The sequence below is a fragment of the Sarcophilus harrisii genome, chromosome 4, assembly GCF_902635505.1.
Source record: "Sarcophilus harrisii chromosome 4, mSarHar1.11, whole genome shotgun sequence".
NCBI lineage: Eukaryota > Metazoa > Chordata > Mammalia > Dasyuromorphia > Dasyuridae > Sarcophilus > Sarcophilus harrisii.
In genome coordinates, this window is record NC_045429.1 from 377,652,429 (window position 1) to 377,677,044 (window position 24,616).

The window sequence follows — 24,616 nt, forward strand, 5'->3', positions numbered from 1 at the left end:
TGCTTGAGTGCTGGCATGTGTGTGGTGCATGTTAATTTCATTTGTGATATAAGTGAAAACTATTTTCTTTCCCTTTCCTTATGTATCAAATGAAGTGAGAAAGAATCTCCTGGAATGGGCTATTTAAATTTTATATTAGAAGGAACAAAAAAAATTACTAAACAGAAATGGATAAAACACCTTTTAGAAGACCACCACCATCATCATCATAGCTAGCATTTATATAGCACTTTAAGATCTGCAAAGGGCTTTGCATTTGTTAACTCAATTTAGTTCTTATGCAACCCTTTGAGGGTAGAGTTATTATAATTCCCACTTTGCATATGAGGCTCATAGAGGCCAACTGACTTATCCAGAGTTGGTAAGTATGTGGTGTGTTATGGTTCATATTCATGTCTTGCTGCCTCTTAAATCTGGTTTTCTCTCCATTGTAGCACCTAACTAACTGCATCTCACAATTCAAAAGTTTTGTTACCAAACGGACCTATACTTTGTTTGTTCTTCATTTACATGAAATAGAAATCTCTCTGTATTTTTCTTTTTAAATGTCTATTTTAAAATGTCTAACTTTTATTCATTTTAAATGTCTGATTACATTAAGCTATGAGTCGCAAAGAAGGTAAAGAAGTTTCCCAGGTACTATCCTGAAGCAAATAAAACACATGACTTGACAGATATCCTATACAATAAAATGTTTCTCCAATAAAAACCAGACAAGTTGTCCTCCTCAGAATTAGAAAGGTAACCAGGTAGGCCACCTGGAAGAAAAACAGGATTTAAAGCTACTTGCCTTATATGTCTTCAGGATGCCAGTTTAAAGGGAGGACTTAAAAGTCTGGTAAATGGATAAAGAAGGATGCTATTTTCATTCATTCAACATACTTTTAAATACCTATTTCATAATAGGTACTGTGCTAAATGTTGATAATACAGGACAAAATATTTTTTTTAATTTAAAAGCTAATATCTTATTAGAGAAATGTGCTTTATTATTTTTTTATTTTTAGAGTATATATAAATCTAAATATGAATTCAAAATATTGAACATGGAATCCTAACATGCGTTCGACCTTAGGTAGAAAGTTAGAATTGACTTTGGTGTATTAGCATGGGAGGAAGCATGGTGGGGAGTAAAAGAGATTAGAATTATCAATAGAAAAGAGGTTTAAAGTTTTGTGTATTGGGACAAGTTATTTCCCTCAGCATCATATATATATAAACTCTATCTTTCTAATTCCTAATGAGTCTTCTTAATTCCAACATAAATAACTCTATCCACTGTACCACTCAGCTGCCCCCTTGAAATCCATAGAAGATATTTAATGTATCATTCTATTAATTCATAAACACTTCTTTTGTAAGGATGTGTACACACATGCATACAAACATATGTATATACATAAACATGTCTTAAATACTAGTAATCATTTAATTCTCAGATCAATCTTGATCCCCTAATTAATTTACATAAGTATAATCCTTGTTACAAAACTAGCTATTAAGATAAGAATAATGTAGCAAAGATAAACTGTAAAAGACAAGAAGAGAGGCTCCTATATAAAGATAGGAATTAGAAACAGCCAATGCAAAGGCAGAAAGATGGCACTGAAGCAGATCACATTTAAATATCTGACCTTTTCTTACATAGAAAACATTATCAGATCCCAAATTTTCCAATTATGTAATTTTAGTGACTCTACCTTCAGTTAGGACCCCACCAAATACTTTTAATATTTTTTTATCTAAGTATTTTATTTATTCAATACAACATTGCTTTTTGGATGAGACACCAGTCGGTTCTTTGCTTCTGTCCTAGATGGGAATCTTTTAAATAGTTGAACCAGTTTCTATTTAGTTTGAATATAAGGGTACAGCATCAAATATAATCAGGAATTTGAAATATTTTGTTGATAGCAAATATTACGCTTTTGAGTGAATACATTTACCAATACATTATATGCAAATATGTTAGTAGGTGATTATAAATTAATACCTCACACCGGGATGATATTCATTCCATAAAAATGATACTTTGTCAGGAAAGCTATTGTTACAGATTTAATATTTCTGGCAAGATAAGTCTATTATGATCCATTATGTAAGAAACTGAATAAACATTGCCTGTGATATTTTGTTTCTCATCTGGAGACTGGTAAAGTGGATACTGTAAATTGATATAAACATATTGTATACACATAATATGTGTGAAAAATCATTTATTAACACCATTACAATATGTGATGAGCATTGTGCTAAGCCCTGGTACACACCAACATAAGACACTTCCCATCCTCCAGAAGCCCTTCCCAAGTGACTTGGGAAGGATATTTTGGTTACATAAGTTAGAAGGATGATAAGTAGAGCCATTGGATAAGAGACCAACAATAAATCCTTTCCAGGAGAAATGATAGTATTTATTTGATTTTAGCTTTAGAATTGGAAAGAGAATGGGCAGGTGGAGGGTTGATTAACTACTGTAGCTATTGTCGAATAAAATTGTCTAATATTGTCTAATAAAAAGTTGGCTGAGGTTTGAGGTTCTAGGTTTGTTATAAATTGTCAAAATTATTTTGGTTTGAGGAATTGTATGGAGGAGAAATGTTTTCCCCTATTTTTCTCAAATTGACTTTAGATCCTAATACTGGATTATTTTTGTAAGTTTTACAAAAAACATTTATTTTGAAAATTCCATATAACTAGAGGTAGTAGTCAGGAGATGGGGGATACTTTGTGGCTGTCACCTTCCTCCTCTATCCAAGTTTCTGACATCAGAATGTAGCAGAGCTACTGTTGGTATTTGAAGTGTTTTAGTTTTCTTGGTGGTAAAAAAACTATGCATGAATGAAATCAGTGTTTGGATAAAGAAAGAATACCTCATATTGAAAAGTAATAGAAATGTTGCTACTTTTGTGTGTGTAAAATGTGTGTGTGTGTGTGTATTTTGACAGCTTTTTGGAAACTACAGCTTATTTCTTCATGAAACCAAAAATGGGAGAGAAGGAAGTGTCCCCAAATGTTTTCTTCAGCCTCTGGCATGAATTCAGTTCTGACTTTAAAGATTTCTGGAAAAAAGAGAACAAACTTATTCTCCAAGAAAGGTAGGTTGTTTTCATTTGAACAAAGACATTTTAAAACTGGTGTTTTATTAGGTGTGACATCACTAAGTTTGCCAGTTTTTATAGGTTTGAAAACTGAATGATTCTTTACGAGGGATAGGTTAAGAGGGCTGCTGAGAATTGCCAAAAGGTAGAGCTTAGAAAGGCCAGTGGATAGGAAAAGCTAGGATGTGATGTAGAAACACTGAAATGAAGAGTTGCCTGGATCATAATCTGTGAGGGCAGAGGAATGTTCCTACAATGAATTAACTGGGAGAAGGAATTAAGTTTAAATGAAAAAACACTGGTGGAATTTGACAGTGAGAGATAAACTCTGTTCTCTACAAAGCAATGCAGAAAGATTTTGGGGAGCATTATCTGCCACTTTTTGCTTTGCCAGTATCACCATCAAATTTTACATTTTAGAATTAGTCTGAAGATTGTGAAAAGCATCATTGAATATAATTTTATAATTTTTGAGACCTTTTATACTGTACAATATTTCTTAGAATAACTCTTTGAGGAAGATGGAGAACAAAGAAAGGGATTCTGTATGAACATATAAAATAAAATACAGGTCAGTGAGTTTATGAAATTGCTGAGGAGCCTTCTGTTCACATGAAGCCTTATTCAATATTGAATCATGAAGAAACCTAGACCTCCCAGTATTATATCCAGAAATAACTGTGTCTTGTGGGAAGAAGCAAGGGAAATCTAATATGCCCTATACAACCAAACCAAAATACCAAACCACTTAGTGTGCTTTCTAACAACTCTTTACCAGCAGTGGCTTTGTCTGAGATCTCTAGAAAACTTGCAGTATACCAATTGACTTTACTCATCAGTACTACAAAATTCTCCAATTCTTTGAAACAGCAATAATCCACTTAGTTTTCATTTGTAAGGAGACTTTAAGGCATCACTTTGCATCAGCTGGTACATGCAATGGAGATGCTGTGTATTTTTGTCACAGAAAGAATCTTTTACTTTTATGTGTGATAATATATTACTTTCAAACAAAGATAAATGGGGAAAAATAATTGGGATGGACTGCTGAAGTCATGTAAAAGAAAAGAAAAACTTTAAAATTTAAGCCGATGCATACATATGCTGATAGAATTTTAATTACAAGATTATATAGATGAGATAGAAAAAGTCAGTTAGGAGTTCTGACTAAAAGTAATCATAATAATTTGAATTATTCAACATTTCCTAACAGGATTAGAAGTCATAAGGCATAGGGGGCAATAGATTCATAAAAATTATGATCAGATAAAAGAATTTCAGTATTTGTGGAAGTAGAAGTGGGATTCTTGTGGAAAATGACAAGATTAATATTATGAGTATCTCTGTATATAGCTGAGGTGCATTAAAGAAGCTGGATTTGGGAATTGACTAAATTAAAGAATTGGGACTAAATTAGAATTGGAAATTCTAATTAAAGAACTAGAAATTTGAGAGATCACTTAAATATCTTCATATATGTCATATATAAGCAGATGTGTATATACATATGAATATGTGTGTAGACACACATACACATTGTACATATACATAGATAAAGAAATCCCCTATTACAAGATTTCAGGAGATGGGAAGGAGAAAATAATTATAAACATTGAACTCATTGAGGAAGAAAAGAGAATATTCTAAATGTAGATAAGTTATCACTACATAAATCTAAATTGAATAATAAATTCATATAGCAAACTTTAAAGGAGAGTTTTCTGAATAATGGTAGTAGAAGACTCTGGAAATGCTAATGGGGAGTAAGTAGTATACTTCCACTAAGACAAGTGAGTTGGGAGTATGAAAGCAAACTCATCCAGCTGCAGAAAAGGTGATAACAGAACAATGTTATCAGGAGGGATACAGATCATGTGAGTGCCAGATCATAGAAAGAATATGATGAGAATTAAAAATAAATTTAGTTAATTATGTGCTGAAATAGCTAGTCACACATTAGAAGCAGGTGAGTTAAAGTGGATTGGGAAAGGACAGTTTGACATGGAGAATGAGTTTTATACATCTATAGTTAGCTGGAGATTCAGAATTCCTGGATTGGGTTATATAAATATAATAGAGTGTAAGTATGTCAACCACTGAGGAGTGAGTCTAGGCATAGTATTACTAGCCAGAGAAAGGTCTGCAAATGGCATTATGTGCTCAAATTATTCCAGTGCTATCCTGGAGGTCTTACCTCTTCAAAGGTGGATATTACGGTTTTTGAAGTCTTAGGATAACTGTTTCATAGCATGCAGGAACAGAAGAAGACACAGTTTTGCCTTGCTTCCTATGGAAGAAGACATTGCTGGGAAGAATGACAGAAGTAGAAGGGATATTGTTCAGAGTCTAGTATGCACTGGAAAGGGCCTAAGACACACTGACAAAGAAAGTCAGAAGGCAGGTGGCTCTCGTCTTGACCTAGAATTGAACTGTGAGTGGGCCATAAGAGAAGTGAAGAAGTTGAGAGTCTCTAGTTCATATGGGAAAATTGAATCATGGACAGACAGAACTTTTCATTGTCAACATTACAAATAGGAAAAAAAATTGTTTTTAGTGTTTCCACATTCTTTATTTCTCATATGATCTTCATGCCACAATAACCACTCCCTGAGCTTCTCCTAAATGCAATACCCTTATGACCTCTAGAGATCCATATCAAAACATGGTATCAGGAAAGAGGTTGAAAATCATTATATTGAAGGTGAATGAATTTAAGAGTCAGAAATGCTTCTGATCCTACCGAATAGTGCATACAACATGCATGACACTGGAATATAATGGCAAAACTCTGCCTTACAGGGATTTTCATTTTTCTAGGGGGGGAAATATATAAAGATAAGACAAGATCATTTGAGAAGGGAAAGAGCACTAGCAAGTGGTAGAGTCTGTAAAGTTCTCATTAGGCGAGGACAACTTTGCTTTGAAGGAACTTAGGGATTCTGAAGGGTAGAGATAAGGAAGAAGTATATTCCAAGCTTGAGGGCCAGCCTGGAAATAGTTGGGAAGTTAATTGGGTTATACTCTAGAAACCAAATAGGAATATTTTCATTTTAAGAAGGATCAAAGTCTGAAGCTAAAGGAATTAAGTTTTCATAGTAGAGTTTCAGATATTAGCTAGAGGATGGAAATATGGTTTTTGTTATTGCTCGTTTAGCGTTTCCAAAATCTTTAAAATTACCCCATCAGAATCACCTAAGCTTTCTCTATGACATGTATGTCAGCTTATTTTTCATTCTCAGAAAAGACTGAGAATCCTAAATTTCCTGTGAAAAGCTACTTAGTACTAGCTATAATTCAGACATAATTAATATATGCTTCATTAGAATGAACTTCAAGTATGATATTTCTATCAATAATAGTTTAATATTTTATGAAATCTTACAATATTACTATGCCAACAGCGTTCCTCAGGTTGCCTAATTACCATTTCATTTTAAGTGGCTTTCTTGAATGTTTCTTTCTGGGATTGACATGCTGATAGGCTTCCCACAGTCTTTAAAATCCCCATTTTTTCAGTACCTGAATTGCGAGTTTCTTGGGAGCTTTCCTAAGAGTGTTAGTTTGAGCCAGGCAGGAGAAAGCTGGAGGAATATGACTGTGCATGTTGACTTTGGCCTCAGATAATTTACTATGTCTACCAAACCTTGGCAAGATATTTAACCTTTGCCTGCCTCAGTTTCTTCAACTATAAAATGGGTACTGTCATGAGGATCAGATGAGATATTATTTGTAAAACACATAGCACATTTCCTGGCACATAATGCTTTCCCTTCTACCCCAACACCCTCCTTGTAATATATTTCTAATTTTGATCCCTTCATTAACCAGCTGCTGTGAGATAGAAAACCATAGGGCTGAAGTCATACTTTTTCTTTTTTTTTTTTAATTTAATAGCCTTTTATTTACAGGATATATGCATGGGTAACTTTACAGCATTAACAATTGCCAAACCTCTTGTTCCAATTTTTTACCTCTTACCCCCCCACCCCCTCCCCTACATGGCAGGATGACCAGTAGATGCTAAATATATTAAAATATAAATTAAATACACAATAAGTATACATAACCAAACTATTATTTTGCTGTACAAAAAGAATCAGACTCTGAAATATTGTACAATTAGTTTGTGAAGGAAATCAAAAATGCAGGTGTGCATAAATATAGGGATTGGGAATTCAATGTAATGGTTTTTAGTCATCTCCCAGAGTTCTTTCTCTGGGCATAGCTGGTTCAGTTCATTACTGCTCCATTGGAAATGATTTCATTGATCTCCTTGCTGAGGATGGCCTGGTCCATCAGAACTGGTCATCATATAGTATTGTTGTTGAAGTATATAATGATCTCCTGGTCCTGCTCATTTCACTCAGCATCAGTTCGTGTAAGTCTCTCCAGGCCTTTCTGAAATCATCCTGTTGGTCATTTCTTACAGAACAGTAATATTCCATAAGATTCATATACCACCATTTATTCAGCCATTCTCCAACTGATAGACATCCATTCAGTTTCCAGTTTTTAGCCATGAAGTCATACTTTTTCAAGAATTTTTCCCTTTGTTGTAAACTCCACAAATATTTTCTGTATTTGACAACTAGAAGAGCATTTCTATAAACTTCTTAATCTCTTGGACCTTTTTAATGACACTGTCGGACCCCAATCAATAAGCATAGAACTGTATGACTAACAGGGAAAATAATTCTGTTCTACATTTTGATCTTCCTTTTCTACTCATTAAATTCATTTTTCAAGTCACTAGGAACCTCTCTATGACCTTTTTCCACCTTTACATTTTTTTTATTGTTTATCTCTCTCTTCCTTTCAACTAAGTTATAAGCTTCTTAATATCAGAGACTATATTTAAAACTTCTTCATATGCTTTGATATACCTCACATAGTCTCTTGCCCATGATAAAAATTCATCACATGTTTATTAAGTTAATAAAGTCACAAAGCTATTTTATATTTTTACATATGTTTACATGGGGAAAATGTAGGGCAATATTATTATTACACCTAGTTTAGAGATGAGAAAACTAAGACGACTATACAAGTTTAAAGGATTGTACATGATCACATTGTTGTTATTAGTCTTTCATACTCATACTCAAAGAAGATCAATTACATCATGATATTGGGGACAAGGTACAATGTTTTTGACAAAGGCTGTAAGTCATCAATATAAGCTTGGAAGGCTCTACCACAGGTTGGACACAAATTGTTCATTTGACTATTTGGAAGGGAGAGGTCTCTGAATTTGTGAATTTCACATAATTGAGCTTTATGCTACTGCAATTCTTTGTTCATAGAGCAGTGTACCCAATCTGGGCAATCCTATGCAATTATTTTTCATGTCTTGCAATCAATGTTGAGATCACATAGTTAACAGGTATCTGAAGTAGGATTGGAAAGCGCAATTCTCAGAAGTTTTAGTACACTGTTATGATTTATCTGAAAGTATCAATTTGTTCACAGAATGGAAAAATTTTCATTTTATTCAGTAATTTTTCAGTCATGTGTCTGACTCTTCCTGATCTTTGGGGGGTTTTCTTGACAAAGTAACTGGAGTGTTTTATCATTTCCTTCTCTAGCTCATTTTGCAGATGAGGAAACTGAGCTAGCAGGTTAAGTGACTTGCCCAGGGTCATATAATTAATAAATATCGAGGCTAGAGTTTGTCAATAGGTAGTCATGACTTCACAAAACTTACTTGAAAACTATGTTTATTATAAGAGAAATAAATATGCACATAAAACCAAAAGACTTCAGAATACATACAAAGTTAGGTTTTCCTGACTCCGGGTCTAGCACTCCATCCAGTATGACAGCTATTTTCAAGTTAAAGTTGCCAATCATATGCAGCTTTTGCAGGTATTGTGGGTGGGGTTGATAACAAATCTATGATTTCCTGTTCTAAGGAACTTTCTTAAGGCAAATACTTATCTTTACCTGTTTTGCAACTTAGCAACCTATAGGCTTACCTGCCTGAGTGAATGATTATTAATCATAAATACCTATGTGCCAGCTACTATATAAAGTGTTAGACTGAAAGCTGGTAGTGATTTACTTACCCGCAGTCTCAGATGCTATGTCAGAGACAAGGCTTGGATCCACTTCTTGAGTTTGTGGCCAGTCCTCAGCTGTATTGGGGACATACAGTGCTATTTTTTCTTTACAGATATGAAAATATAATAATTCATTAATTTTCTGGTTCTGGTTTTCCTCTGTTTTAAGCCTTTTGGAAGTAGGAAGGGAAAACTGCTTCTACCTTTGTCATAGTTTAGGAACTAAGACATTTACACAGTGATTTGTATTTTTTTCGGCCACAACTATGAAAAAAATAATAAGGTCCTTCTTAAAAATAAAACTTTTGAGACTTAAAGTTATTATATAATTTTTTAAAATTTATTATCAGTTTGCTGGCTTTTTTACTTGCCTTCCTAAAATTGTAGGAAAAGAGAACATGATGATTTTTTTAATAATTTTAATAGCTTTTTATTTACAAGATATATGCATGGGTAATTTTTCATCATTGACAGTTGCAAAACCTTTTATTCCAACTTTTCCCCTCTTTCCCCCAACCCTCCCCCAGATGGCAGGTTGACCTATATATGTTAAATATGTTAAAGTATAAGTTAAATACAATATATGCATACATGTCTATACAGTTATTTTGCTGTACAAAAAGAATTGGACTTTAAAATAGTATACAATTAGCCTGTGAATGAAATAAAAAATGCAGACGGACAAAAAGAGAGGGACTGGGAATTCTATATAGTGGTTCATAGTCATCTCCCAGAGTTCTTTCACTGGATGTAGCTGGTTCAATTCATTACTGCTCTATTGGAACTGATTTGATTCATGTCATTGTTTTTTTTTTTTTAATAGCCTTTTATTTACAGGATATATGCATGGGTAACTTTACAACATTAACAATTGCCAAACCTCTTGTTCCAATTTTTTACCTCTTACCCCGCCATCCCCTCCCCTACATGGCAGGATGACCAGTAGATGTTAAATACATTAAAATATAAATTAGATACACAATAAGTATACATGACCAAAACGTTATTTTGCTGTACAAAAAGAATCGGAATCTGAAATATTGTACAATTAGCTTGTGAAGGAAATCAAAAATGCATGTGTGCATAAATATAGGGATTGGGAATTCAATGTAATGGTTTTTAGTCATCTCCCAGAGTTCTTTTTCTGGGCATAGCTGGTTCAGTTCATTACTGCTCCATTGGAAATGATTTGGTTGATCTCCTTGCTGAGGATGGCCTGGTCCATCAGAACTGGTCATCATATAGTATTGTTGTTGAAGTATATAATGATCTCCTGGTCCTGCTCATTTCACTCAGCATCAGTTCGTGTAAGTCTCTCCAGGCCTTTCTGAAATCATCCTGTTGGTCATTTCTTACAGAACAGTAATATTCCATAATATTCATATACCACAATTTATTCAGCCATTCTCCAACTGATGGACATCCATTCAGTTTCCAGGTTTTAGCCACTACAAAAAGGGCTGCCACAAACATTCGTGCACATACAGGTCCCTTTCCCTTCTTTATAATCTCTTTGGGATATAATCCCAGTAGTAACACTGCTGGATCAAAGGGTATGCACAGTTTGATAACTTTTTGAGCATAGTTCCAAACTACTCTCCAAAATGGTTGGATTCGTTCACAACTCCACCAACAATGCATCAAGAACATGATGATTTTGAGCAGGAATTTTTTTCCTAGTGTATAACTTTGATACCATTAATCCTTCTTAAAATGTGAAAACAGAGCAAAACAAAAAACCTCATTGATCTTCTGCCCTTCCCCCTCCCTGATGTAAGCTACTCCTTAACGTGCAAGGAAAAGTATACACAAACTTGGAGAGCACATATGGAAAGACAGAAAATAACAGTTTCCAAGGCAACTGTTACTAGTGTCATCAAAATGTTCTCCTTAGGTATTGTGTAAATTATCTATCAGGCTCCTAAAATAAGTCTACATCATAGCCACCCTAACCACATTCCTAACTCTCAACTTTTCAAATGTCACCAAAATCAAATCCCTTGGCTGCTTGTGAAACAAATCAACACCAACAACTATCATCCTCCTCCTCACAATTAAACCTGACTTTCCTCATTTCCTTCAGCTCATTCTCAACCCCTGATATCACAGGTGGCAACCAATGCTGTCCTAGTTAAGTGACCAAGTACACTGATGAAAAGCATGCATATTCTACAGGTCTCTGAAGGTCCTGAGATCCTTCTCTAGGTGAAAAATGAGATGAGTTGGAGGAAGGTTGAAAAGAAAGGAGTTTGAAGCTAATGTGCTCTCCTTATTCACTCTATCCCAAGCAATATCTATAGGGAGCTTGACTGGAAACTTCTCTTTGCCAGCAGATATTGGACTATTCTTTAAATGGGATAAGAGAATCAGCTTAGCTGACATACTCCCACTATTCTTATATTTTACTTCCTCTTATTTTCCTAGGCCTGACTTGTTTCAGCTTTAGCCTTGTTTACGTCTTCAGGTTCATCATCAATCCACAGAACTTTGATGACTTTGAAAAGTCATGTAACCAGCTTAATATTTAGAATAGGAACTGGCTCTATAGGGACAAGGAGGCAAGTAAAACAGAAGATTAAAATAGTTTAATGAAAATCAGATAGGTCATGTCTTCATTCAGTACAGGGTATTAGAATCTTCTAATTAAAAATCTAATTGGAAAAGGCACTGGTAGACTTATTATTTAATCTGTTCATCTTTTGTGTTATCTTCATTATTTTATGCTTATTAGTATTTTAAATTCTGAAAAGAATCTCCAGTAATATTTAATTAAAATCAAAATAATTTTATGAGATAAATAATGAATTAATTTTAACCTTATTTAAATATATTATGGCAAATTTTGCAGCAATCAACAAAAGCAAGCTACTCATATGCAAACAAGAAAAAGACTCTTCATAAAATCATAAATTTTTATAATATATTGCCTGTTTTTACACATATATTAACTTGAACAAGATAATAATGTCCTGCTTGCTTTCATGTCCTTTTTTAAACCTTTCTATTTTTCCTGATTTTATTGATGTTATGTACTATTATTATTGTTATTTTATGCATAGTTGTAATACATTTTTATTAATCTTATTTCATATAAAAAATAAGGATGTATCATTTTAAAATGGCAGACTCATTAAAATCCAGGTGTTTAATGCCCAAATTTAGAAGAATGTTAAATGTTTTGAATCTTCATGCTTCACTGAATAAAATAATAAATATCAATGCATGGACATCCACTTAGATAATACAGTACCTTAATTCAGTTGAAATATAACTCTTTAGAATATTCTTAAGGAGTTGTATTGATAATGAGCAGTTGAAGCACCAAGGCAGAGTATGAGTAAAATATTTTTAGTCATATAAGTCTTTTTGTCCCTTTCAAAACATTCCAATATAACTTGGCAAAAACTGAAAATGACCAGTAGATTCTGATATTAAATATACTGCTCAATAATACAATAAAGAGGAACACACACACATATACAGACACACTTTTGTGTGTGTGTGTGTGTGTGTGTGTGTGTGTGTGTGTGTGTGTGTGTATTTTAAGTTCAATGTATTTTGGAGGGAAACTTGTGGAGTTTAATATGATTTCAAACCAAACTGGTATTTTCTTGAGCAGTTGATAGTATCTGAATTCCTAAATGACTTTTGTATTATGGCATTGAGTATGATGAATATTTGATGTCTGATAATCATTACAATCATAATATAAGATCACCAAAAATAAAGTTAAAATTTAGAATTTAGCCAATATACCATCATTTAAACAGCTTCAATTCCCATACAGATCTACTGAGTTGGGTAAATAGGTCTGGAGGAGCAAAGCATGGTATAGCTTCCTGGATCCAGTCAGGAGAATTTAGTTCAAGCCTTGCCTGGCTCTTAAAAGCTGTGTGATATGGACAAATCAAACTTGGTGACCCTCGATTTTCTGCAAAATTGAAATAGTCATAATTGTGATAATTATCACTTTACCACTTACTTTACAATTGTTAGACATGGAGATAATTTACATTAAGGTCTTTGAAAATCCTAATAACTATGTAAATGTCAGCAATTGTTACTGTATATTACTACTACAGAATGTCAGGATGCCTAAATAGCCAGATACCAAAATGGCTTTTGTTTGCTTTTTGATAGGTAAAACTATGCAATTGAGAGATTTTCAAAATATATCAGGACATCTTTAGATAGTATAACTTATTGAACAATTGCTGGGAGGCTATAGAAGAATAGTGATTGAGGTAATATGTATCAAACAAAATATCGAAGATTCTTTGAACAAAAACTTTAAGGCAATGAAGAGTCTGATGAAGACTTGCAAGCATGCTCTGTCAGCATTGGCTGCAAATGCAAACAAATTATAGTTTCCATATGTGGGTAAAAAACAAAAGAAGATTAGTCATAATGTTATTATATTAGTCACACTACTATGTGCCATTTGAAATCGCAATAATGTAGTACCCAAAAACTTCAGTGTAGTTTTAAGCTTTAATAGTAACATGTATATCTGCTCTATGAGTATTAACACACAAGGTCAGACTAAGGATAGATAAGGAAGATTTCCCATCAATTGAAGTGTATGATCAGGGGATAAGAATGAAAATGGGAAAGGCAACCATAGGCCAAAATTGAAACTGGTAATTTACTTACTTTATTTGAATTTACTTTTCAGTATAGCAAGAACTTTAAAGAAGGATTTGAGTGATCAGCAAAATCTTTGCAGAACTCATATAACAGTTTTAGAGTTGTTCTTACTTCATTCTGCTTTAAGCTCTAATAAACAAAATACAACAGTATCTCTTAGTTCTGTCTAGTATAGCTAATATTCTTCTTGCAAAAGACTTGATAAAAAGTCATTTTTGGAAATAGGAACTCTAGAGGTATGTATATGCCTGCTTTTGAAGAGAGTGAAGACAGGATGGAGGATGTGGGTAAATAAGAAGGGGGATAAGAATGTAAATTTTTTGCAGAATATAAAAAGAAAATGACATATGATTTATGTGCAGTGTTGAGAATCCTGGCTCAAGAAAGCAAGTAGAAGCCTCAGAATATACTTTTAGTCATAAGAGTGGATCAAAGTCATAAAAAGTTAGTTCTCAATGATCTCAGTGAAGATTATGCACTTTTTTTTTAGTCCCTGGCTGACCTCCTGTCCCACATCCGGTCCCCCCTATACTCAGCATATTTTAGGACAGTGCGTATTTGGAAGTGCATGAAATAATGCTACTGTTATCCAAAGAAAGTAATAATTGATAAATATATGTTCAAAGACATTATTACACTATTAATCTCAGAGTTACGTTTTCAAATGTTAAATAATCAATAATTGAGACAATTAAAAAAGACTTCTCTCTATAGGATCATTCCTGAAAGCATAATTTAAAAGAACATTTATTGAACTAATTTTATATATGTGATATGGCATATATATATATATATATATATGAACCTATATGTGTATAAACATTGTAATAGCTTTACATTTTTAAATTTTATCTTCTAATTTACCAAATACTTTAAAAATTACATACTAAATATAAGGTAATATACTACAGATCAATGGACATTTTTTTAAAAAAGGACACAAATATCTTTGAAGGCAATTATGCCCTAGTAATAAGAGAATATTGTATAAAAGTAAATATAATAAAAATCTGGAAAAGAGATTAGAAGGAATGGCCTGAAAGATTTCAAAAAGAGAATACCACTCCTTGCTTGGAGGATCAGGGAAGGATTATGAGAAAGTCAATTTTGCCATATTACTGTGACTTTGTAAATCCCATTCAATAAAAAATTATCAGATAGGAAGATCTGTTTGATAGCAGTATAAAAAATAGATGAGGGAGAGAGAGAAAGACATACTTAAGAAGCTAATATAATAATTCAGGAAAAAGAAGGGGTGACAATAAAGTATAAAGAAGAGCATATATTTTAGAGATTTTTAAATTAAATTTTGAATTAAAATTAAGATAATCTGGCAAATACTTTAATAGGGATGGTGAGCAAGGGAAGAGACGACTCAAAGACAATTGACTTTTTCAGCATGGCTGATTACAACAATAGTGATGCCATCAGCAGTTGTAGCAAGGTTAGAGGAAAGAGCATATATGGTAAAGAAGAGGAATCCAATTAGGGCTGTCCTAAACTTGAATTTAACTACAGAAAAGTGGCACAGAAATGTCTAGTAAGTAAATGGAAATTCAGGACTGAAGCTTAAGAATACTTTGGGATAGTATGATAAATTACAATGGCACAAGTTCACAGTATTTTCCTTAATTCCTGAATCAGTATGATATTACTTGCAGTCTACATGGATAAAGATAGATTACGGGAATTATCTACAGTTAGAAATATATAGAGAAATAAAGTAGTAGGAAGTCCAAAGATAGGATATTTACGTTAAAAGAAAATGTCTCATTGAAATTATCAACACTGAATAGATAAAAGTAAAATATAGAAGAAAAAAAGAGACCAGGGAAGGATATTGAAGACTTTGGGAACTAAAGAGGGATATTGAAGATATTGAAGAATTCATATTGAGGATAAAGAGCAGGTTTGTAAAATGGCAGGGACTGGACATTATGTTCAAAGAAGAGAATTTTCAAAGTTTAAGTTTGTAAAATCTAAGTAGAATATAGTTACAGATTACAAGTTCTTTCATTGTGTGATATTCCTTATTCTCCTTGTTGAATCATATGAACTCATTGCCTTTGTAACACCTTTCATTTATGTCTACTTTTCTCCTTTTATAGTGCCAAAATCTGTGCAGACATTCATCATCTCATTCCTGGACAGCAATAGACAGCTGTTTAGGCTTTCTGTTTCAAGTCTCTTCCTATTCCAGTCCTTCTTTCCCTCAGCTGTCAAATTTGTCTTCCTAAGAACATGGCCTTATTTCCTCCCTTCCCCTATCTCTAGTTTATAAATTATAGAGGCTCCTTCACACCCCCATAATCAAGTTTAAAATCTTCTGTTTGGCCTTCAAAATTATTCATACTCTGGACACTTCCCACCCTTCCATTCTTCTTGCACTTTACACCCCTCCCTTAACCTTCCTTCAGACTCTGCAATTCAGTACCACTATCTTCTTTGTTTTTCCTCCTACAAATGTTCTATTTCCTCATTCCAGGCATTTCCACTGACTGTCCCTGGAATTCTATTTCTATTTGTTTCTATTTTTTCAGGTCCCACTTAAAATCCTAACTTCTTTAGGAAGTTTTTCGAGATCCCCCTTAATGCTAGTGTAATTCTTCTGTTAATTATCACTAATTTATCATATGTAATAATATATGTATGCATATAGATATTTCTAGTTTATCATATATAATATATACTTATAAAATGTGTGCCCCTCTCTCTCTCTCTCTCTCTCTCTCTTTATTTCTCTCTCCGTATAAACTGTTACTCAGTCATTTCAGTTGTGTCCAATTTTTCTCCCATTTGGAGTTTTCTTGGCCATAATAAAATAATTTGTCATTCCTTCTGCAGTTCATTTTACCGAAGAGAAAACTAAGGCATATTGGATCACGTTACTTGTCCAAGGTCATAGAGCTAGTAAGTTTCTGAGGCCAAATTTGAACTCAGGAAAATAAGTCTTCCTGATTTCAAGCCCAGTACCTTCTATCCATTGCACTATCTGGTTAACCTTCTAGAGTAACAGAATGACATCACTGTATTAGAGTCAAGTTATGGTGTTTCTGATTGTAGCTAATCTACTATAGGTGGAACAAAAAAAAAGATGTAATAGAAGATTTGGGATGGATTCTCAAAATTTGCATATCTCACACTTGTTTTGAGCTACTTCAATTCTTCTTTGCTCATAGAGCATAGCAACTTCTCAGATGAGAACACGCCATGCTGGGTGGTCCTATGCCAGTGTGTTGCTCCAGTTTCACAATCACTTCCAACATTCTTAAGAGAGACTTTGAGAGTGCCCTTTTATCACTTTTTCTGATCTCCATGTTAGTGCTTTTCCTGTGTGAGTTCTCCATAAAATAGTCTTTTTGGCAAGCATATGTTTGGCTTGTGAACAATGTAACTAGTCCAGTGAAGTTGCACTCTCTGCATTACATTTTAAATGCAAAGCAATTTAATTCAAGAAAGGATCTCAGTATTTGTTACTTACCCTGCCAAAGGCATATAGAATCTTTCAAAGACAATTCAAATGGAAGCAATTCAATTTCTTGCCAGGGTAGTAATATATGATCCAGGTTTCTTAGGCATATAACAATGAGATCAGCAAAAATGACTCTGTTAGCTGCATATATGCAAAGATAGATAGATAGATAGATAGATAGATAGATAAATGGATAGATGGATGGATGGATGGATGAATTGATCAGTCATATATATATATATATATATATACATGATATGTGTTATATTATCTTTATTGTACATAATTGTTTGCCTGTTGTCTCTCCCATTCAATTATGAACTCCTTGAGAATGAGGACTATCTTTTGCCTTTCTCTGTATCCTTAGCACTTAGCATAGTACCTGATATATACATACTAGATACTTAATAAATGCTTGTTGACTTAACTTGCCAGGCTCCTAGAAATTTTAGATCTCAGAAAGATAGGATTCATGAGTAGCCAAAATATGTACAGATAACAATATTTTGAAGAGGAAAAGGGATAAGATTTTTTGCCTTTGATTTAGGGCTATGCCATGTGCTTTTAATTAACTGTCATCTATCATTCCTTTCGTTATTAATAGTCCACGTTAGCAATTCACTCAGGACATTTTTTTCCTCAGTCCCTTTTGTCTTTTGCTTGCTATTACAGGACCTTGTACTCATGTAGTCTCTTTTTTGAATCATTATTCTGGCTTCGTGCTTATATTCATCAGATTCCCTAGTGCATGAAAGTTTAAACCATGGGCAGCTGCTGTGTCACAAGAAGAATTTTTAGCCATGGAAGAGAGAGAGATTTGTCGTGTCAGTAATGGAGGTGCCAGCAATCCAGGGGCACTTAGTAAAGACTGATAATGAAGACTTAAAGAGCTTGGTATAGAAATAAAATCTGACCTTAAGAAATAAAATTGTTGAATTGCTTAGAATTTAAATATCCAACATTCTGAATGCTAAACAGAGTTGCAAAACGGGATCATGATAATTTGGGATCTTTACTTTGTCAGAGATGATTGTTTATTCTTGTCTCTCTCCAATTGTATTGATATTTTAAATGTTCATCTAATTCTTCCTACATTTTAATTTCAAATTCAAATGCTTCTGACATGTTAGTAGCTATAATTTTGGAATTCAGAAAGCTCAAGACTTTGTAGAACTTAAAAATGAAAAGAAAAAATGTCCCACTCAATATAAATTCCAAAATAATGCAGAACATTGGTATTTGCCTATAAAAGCTCTGTTAAACCTTCTGACTATTAATAATATACATATGTATGCTGCAAAGCTTTTTCTTTTATACCTTTTGACTGCTGTCTTAAATAAATTATGAAAGAATTTTTTTCCTTTTCTTCCTGAGAAAGATCTATACCCAAATGCTTAGAATCCCAGATATCTTAAGCATCATGCTAAGTTTGAGAACTTCATTTAATTCACTCCTGCTGTCATTTTAACTACCAAGGTAATTCCTAACATCCTTTAAATAATCCATCAGCTTCCCCCTCCTCCAATTGATTATAAAAGTTGCCCCATTCCCCTAAGAATAGCAGCTAAGTTGGCACCTGATGTGTCACACTGTATATCTAGATGAAAGAGGGGATTCTGGCCAACATGTCTCCACAGCTCATTGATCTCTCTCTGGAGAAAGGCTGGTATGTCTCCCTACAGATTCCTTAGCTAGATGATTTAAAACTTGCTGCTGAGTAATTTAAAGTCTGGCATTGGATAGCTATGCCTTGAATAGTGAAAAACATACTGGGAGGCCACCACTATTACATGAGAAAAAGGGGCATTAAATCACTCTTAGAGCAAGCCATATCCTATTGCCACATTGTAAGGTATTTACTAATGGTTACAGCAGGTGAATTAAAGCACAATACACTTAAATGATAATGAAGAATTGCAGAATTATATAGGGACTCTTAAGTTTAACACAAGCATTTATTCAGCAACTACTATATATACGTTGTTCTAAGTACTGGAAATACAAAGGTAAAAAGCACACAACTGTTGGTCTTAAAAACTTCTATTCCATCAGGGAAAACGAAATGTATACATATAAATAATGTAAATACAAGACATATAAAGTATAAAAAATGAAATTTCTGAAGGGGAGAGGGTGCCCTAGCCACCAAGGAAATTGAGAAATGTCTCTTAGAGGAGGTAGTACTTCAATCTATGGGCATGCATTTATTAAGTATCTGCTGTGATCGATATAGGCACTGGGGACATTCCCTATCATCAAGGAGCATACGTTCTATCAAGCTGAGTTTGGAAGAAAGCAAAAGATTCTAAGAAGTAGATGTGAAAAGAGAGTGATTTATAAGTAGAGAGGATCACTTGTACAAAGATATAAAAAACAGAAGACAGCAAATTCTAATGCAAGTACCAAATTGGCTGAAGTATAACAAAGATAAAGAGGAGTCTGAAACTAAAAATAAAAAGGATTTAAAATTCCAAACAAATCAATTTATATTTTATTCTAGAATAATAATAAGACATATTCATATTAGGAATATCACTTTTCATCTGTATAGAGAATGTATTAGTGGTCAGCTAATGAAAAAGCAGAGAACCCTATTAGATGACTATCGTTGTTTGGGAGAGCAGTGGTAAAAGCTTGAACTATGTTGGGGCCTATGTGAATGGTTAAAAAAGAAAAGAAAAGAAAAAGAACAGATGTGAGAGATGTTGCGGTGGTAAAAAAAAAAAAAAAAAAGATAAGACTTGGCACAATGCTATATATGAGGGAGTTGCATGAATGAGAAGATAATAGGATGGCTTCAAAGTTGCCAACCTGAATAACTAGACAGACTTTCAAGAAAAATAGAGAAGTTTGAAGGAGTGGTGAGTTTGGAAGAAAAAATATTGAATAATTTTTTAAAACATTGAGTTTTAGATGTTTATCAATGTTTAGGTTAAAATGTCTAAAATTTTAGATAGAGGACAAGAGTTCAGAAAAGTACATATGATTCAATATATTAATTGATCAATCAATCTGGGAGTCTTCTGCCTGGAGATAAAAACTGCACAATGTTAGTCTGTTTGGACCAACAAAAACTGCTGGTCACCAAAAAGGAAAATATAGTAAGGAAGGGGACTCAAGACAGAACCTGAAATACACTTCAATTAGAAGGATTAATTTGATGACTTTATGATGAGATTTCAGTATCTTTCAAAAAAAGGAAATTGAAAAGATATAGCCAGAAATGATAGTAGAGAACCAGAATTTTAGCACTGTCATGAAAATACAAAAAAGGAAGAATATCCAAAACAGTAGAGGATCTATTGCATCAATACTACAGAGGAATCAAGAAAGAATGAGAACTAAGAAAAGGATATTGCATGCATCAATGTCTGGTTGGTAATTTTTATGAGTGGGCAGTTTCAATTAAGCAATGAACTCAAAAACCATAAAGGGATTGGTAAGAGAAGAAACAGACAATGAGCCTGGACAACTTTTTAATTGTAATTGACTGTAAAAGACTTAAGAGATAAAGGATGGTATCTTTAGGAAATAATATGGGACAATGAAGGATTTTTAAGAATTTGAAATCAGTTCCAATGGATCTAGAATGAACAGAACCAACTACACCCAGAATAAGAACACGGAGAAATGGAATATGGACCACAACATAACATTTCCATTCTCGATTATTGTTTGCTTGCATTTTTGTTTTTTCTTCTCAGGTTATTTTTACCTTCTTTCTAAATCTGATCTTTCTTGTGCAACAAGGTAACTACAAATATGTATACAAATATTGTTTTTAACATATACTTTACATATTTAACCTGTATGGGACTACCTGCCCTCTAAGGGAGGGGATGGAGGGAAGAAGGGGAAAAGTTGAAACAAAAGTTTTTGCAAGGGTCAATGTTGAAAAATTACACATGCATATGTTTTGTATATAAAAAGCTATAATTAAAAACAACAACAACAACAACAATAACAAAGAATTGGGGCATTGTAGGCAGCCAATAGATAAGGAAATGTTGAAGATCCTTAAGTCTGGAACAAGGGCAGAAGTAGAGAAGTAGAGAAGCATGATGAAAACAAATATCTCTTCATCAGATATTAAGAAAAAGAATGAAAATACACAAAATAATGTAGACGTTTTGAGATATAAAGGAGAAAATAAGGCACTCATAAGTATCCTCTATTTCTTAGTCAAATATAAGATGAGATTCTCTACAGGAGATTTCAAAAGAATGTGGTTTAAGAAACATGAAGAAAGAAGAGATTTTAAAAAGATGATGTAGTAAATATATTAGAAATCCAATTAAGGGAGAATGAAAAAAATTACCATGCTACATGGAGTCTTAGGTCCTCCAGAAATGTAACTTTGGATTAGGTCCATCATCTAGTGACTTTAACTTGTTCCTAATACAATGTAATAAAGAGGAAGTTGGACCATAAATTACTGATGCAATGTCAAAAGAGCAATAGATTCTGCGGGAAAAGGAAATTGCTTCCATCTCTTCTAATGATGGCTATCTTGAGTCAGTCCCTGCTGTGTGCCTCTTTGTATACCACACAATCGTTATCCTAGGAGAGAATTACCCAGTTGATGATTTGGGGAAATGTTACTGTACTAAACCTTTGTATTTTCACAATGCTTTTTTTTCTTTTCCTATCATATACTTCACTGTTTCCTGGCCTTAGAACAGTTCTTTCCAAATTTATATGTTCCTAGAAATATGACAAGGATTAGCATATGCACTCAGACCTCTCTAGTCATATAGATTTTAAGGAAATTATTCAAGTAGCTTTACAGAATTGGGATTACAATATTTCTATGTGTTTGAGGAAGGGCATTCTGGATCTAGGTCTGGTGTGGAAACATCTACTAATATAGTGTCTATAATTTAATCTACTGGGCCAAAAAGTAAAGTGGCTTACCTATATGTCACACACCTAGTAAGTGTTAAAGACAAGTTTTGAAGTTAGGCCTTCCTGAATCCAAGGCCAGTTCTCCATCCTTTATGCCACAAGTATTTTCTTTTCTGTTCAATATAATAAAGGTCATTTGACTTTTTCCAGCATAGTATTAGAAGCCATTAAATCTAGGCTAGAATAAGACTTACCCTACTGTCATTGTTGGAGTATGTAACAGCATCTAGTAATACCTTTTTTCGGTTTTCATGGAAAATAATCAGTACATTGTTGTCATGAATGATTAATATTGGTTATTTACCTAGTATCCTATCCTAAACATTTATGCACCTGGGATTTTATTTGCTATTTGGACATCTTAAACAGTGTGCTTTCTTTTTAGAAAGGTTTGAAAAACATCCAAATTTAAAATCCTAGTATGGTTCACGTGTAGTCCTCCCTTGTATTTTAAAGAGCAGATTAAACACATAATTGTTTATTCAAAAGAAAAACACTTAAAATTAGAATTAGAAAAATGATATTCTTAAATCAACTATATTTTGAATCATATCCTGATTTTATTTAGGGAAACAGGCTAATTCCCAAACAGAGCAATGAATTATTCTGCAACAGTAAATTATATCTTCCATATTTTAATTTGTAGTTAGAAACTATAGATTTTGCTAAATTGAAGTGTTGAATAAGACATAAAGCCTTTTTCAGTAAGTGGAAACATACTTGCATTAGGTTTTATCTTTATGAGCTAGAATTATTGCAAAAAAATTAACTTTTGAGGTGGAAATTCCTATTGCCTGTGGGTGAATATTTTTGGAAAATTTGATAAAATTCCATTTGGCCACTTTAAAGTTTCTCAAATGTGTGGGGGAGGCAAATGGGATGAAGAATATTTGGAAATAATTATTTCATCAGTTAAGAAAAGCCCTAGATTTGCTCAGATAAGTCAAATGACTTTCTTTGGTTAACTCAGACTTGGCCTAGGCTTACTAAAAAATAAATGTGCCCTAGGTTCATTTGTTGCTGTTAAATTGAATTTCTTCTGAAATGGAAAATAGTGTTCATCATAACAGTGACCTTTATTTGTATAGTATTATGCATTTTGTGAATTCTAGCTGTGATTAATTGGATGATCTGTGTGAAATACTTAATGATGTTTATCCATTACTAAAGAAATTGAAGCATAGAGAGACAAAGTGCTAAAGTGTTCCTTTTATGGCAGTGTTTATCAAACTAGGGGCTATGTTTCCAGGAGGAATTACAAGGAATTTTCAGTAGCCATCGCTCTACAACCACATTCTCTTATCCCAGTTTCTTTTTTCTTTGGTACCTAAACTATCTTCTCTTCTCTGTAGTGAAGAGATCCCTCTTCATTTTTATCCATGTTTTTCCTTCCCTGAGCAGTGTTTTAAGTCTTTTTTTAAATAAATATACATTAAAGGGAAGGTGATGATTTGATTAGGGTATGGTAGAAGACCTAATTCTGGGGTTTCTATGGGAAAGGCAGCTAAGGATGTAGCAGAGATATTGGGCTTGAAAACATTAAAAGCCATCTCTTTATATGTATATATGTCATCCTTTGGATTAGCATTTTGTGCCACTTAGAGGATTATAATGATTTGAATGATGATTAATCTTTTTAAGTAAACTTGAAGCTTCCTTGAGCTTTGCAAAAATATTCAATAGAATCTATTTATTCTTTATTATATCTAAGTAGGCACACATACCTAAACCAGAATATTTGCATATGAAACTTTGGTGTATCTATTTCTAAGAGTCCTCTGATTGTTTTAACTGGAAATAATCATTCCTTCCTAGATATCTTATATTATTTTTATCTACTATGCATCTAACCTATTTCAGTTTGAATTCTAATTTTATCTTTCTAGCTGGAGTATGAATTTCCTTAATCATCTTTTTATCCACTCTTTCCTTACCACCTACCCACCCCACCACACATATACTGAGCACATGTTCTTGTATAAGTGAACATTTAAATGAGGTTTTGTTTCTAATATTATCATACGTGAATATTTCAGTGAATGCATGGGAAGCGTGTAATAGAATTTTTTATGAAAAGCAAAATAGAAAAAAATATGAGGATGATACAGTAATTATGGTTGATGTTACTTTGTTATTGTTGTTTTTATGGACACAATTCAATACTGATTCATTTTAAGGCCAAGTCTATGCAAGTATGCCATAAGTATTCAATTATAATTCTTTTGCCAGTGGGAGGAAGATGAATATAATAATTTGTTGTATTGTGATTTTTTTTGAGATTGTAAACTTCAGAGTTGGGAAATTTGAAATTGAAACCTAAGATTTCTATATGATTCTGGCCCTAGTTTTCATTTACTATTAAATTGACATTAGCCCAAACTTAATGCCCAAATTAAACAGTAATGTATATTATTACATATTCACTATGGATA

The 24,616-nt window shown here is 33.2% G+C and overlaps 1 protein-coding gene across 3 annotated transcripts in view; it reads left to right on the forward strand.

The window, feature by feature from the left end:
* FMN2 (formin 2) overlaps positions 1-24,616 on the forward strand; it is a 426,622-nt gene that overhangs the window by 372,350 nt on the left and 29,656 nt on the right. For all 3 annotated transcript variants that reach the window (XM_031966950.1, XM_031966953.1, XM_031966951.1), the window contains one exon: positions 2,949-3,098. In XM_031966950.1, the coding sequence (XP_031822810.1) occupies positions 2,949-3,098 (150 nt within the window). The remainder of the gene's footprint in view (positions 1-2,948; positions 3,099-24,616) is intronic.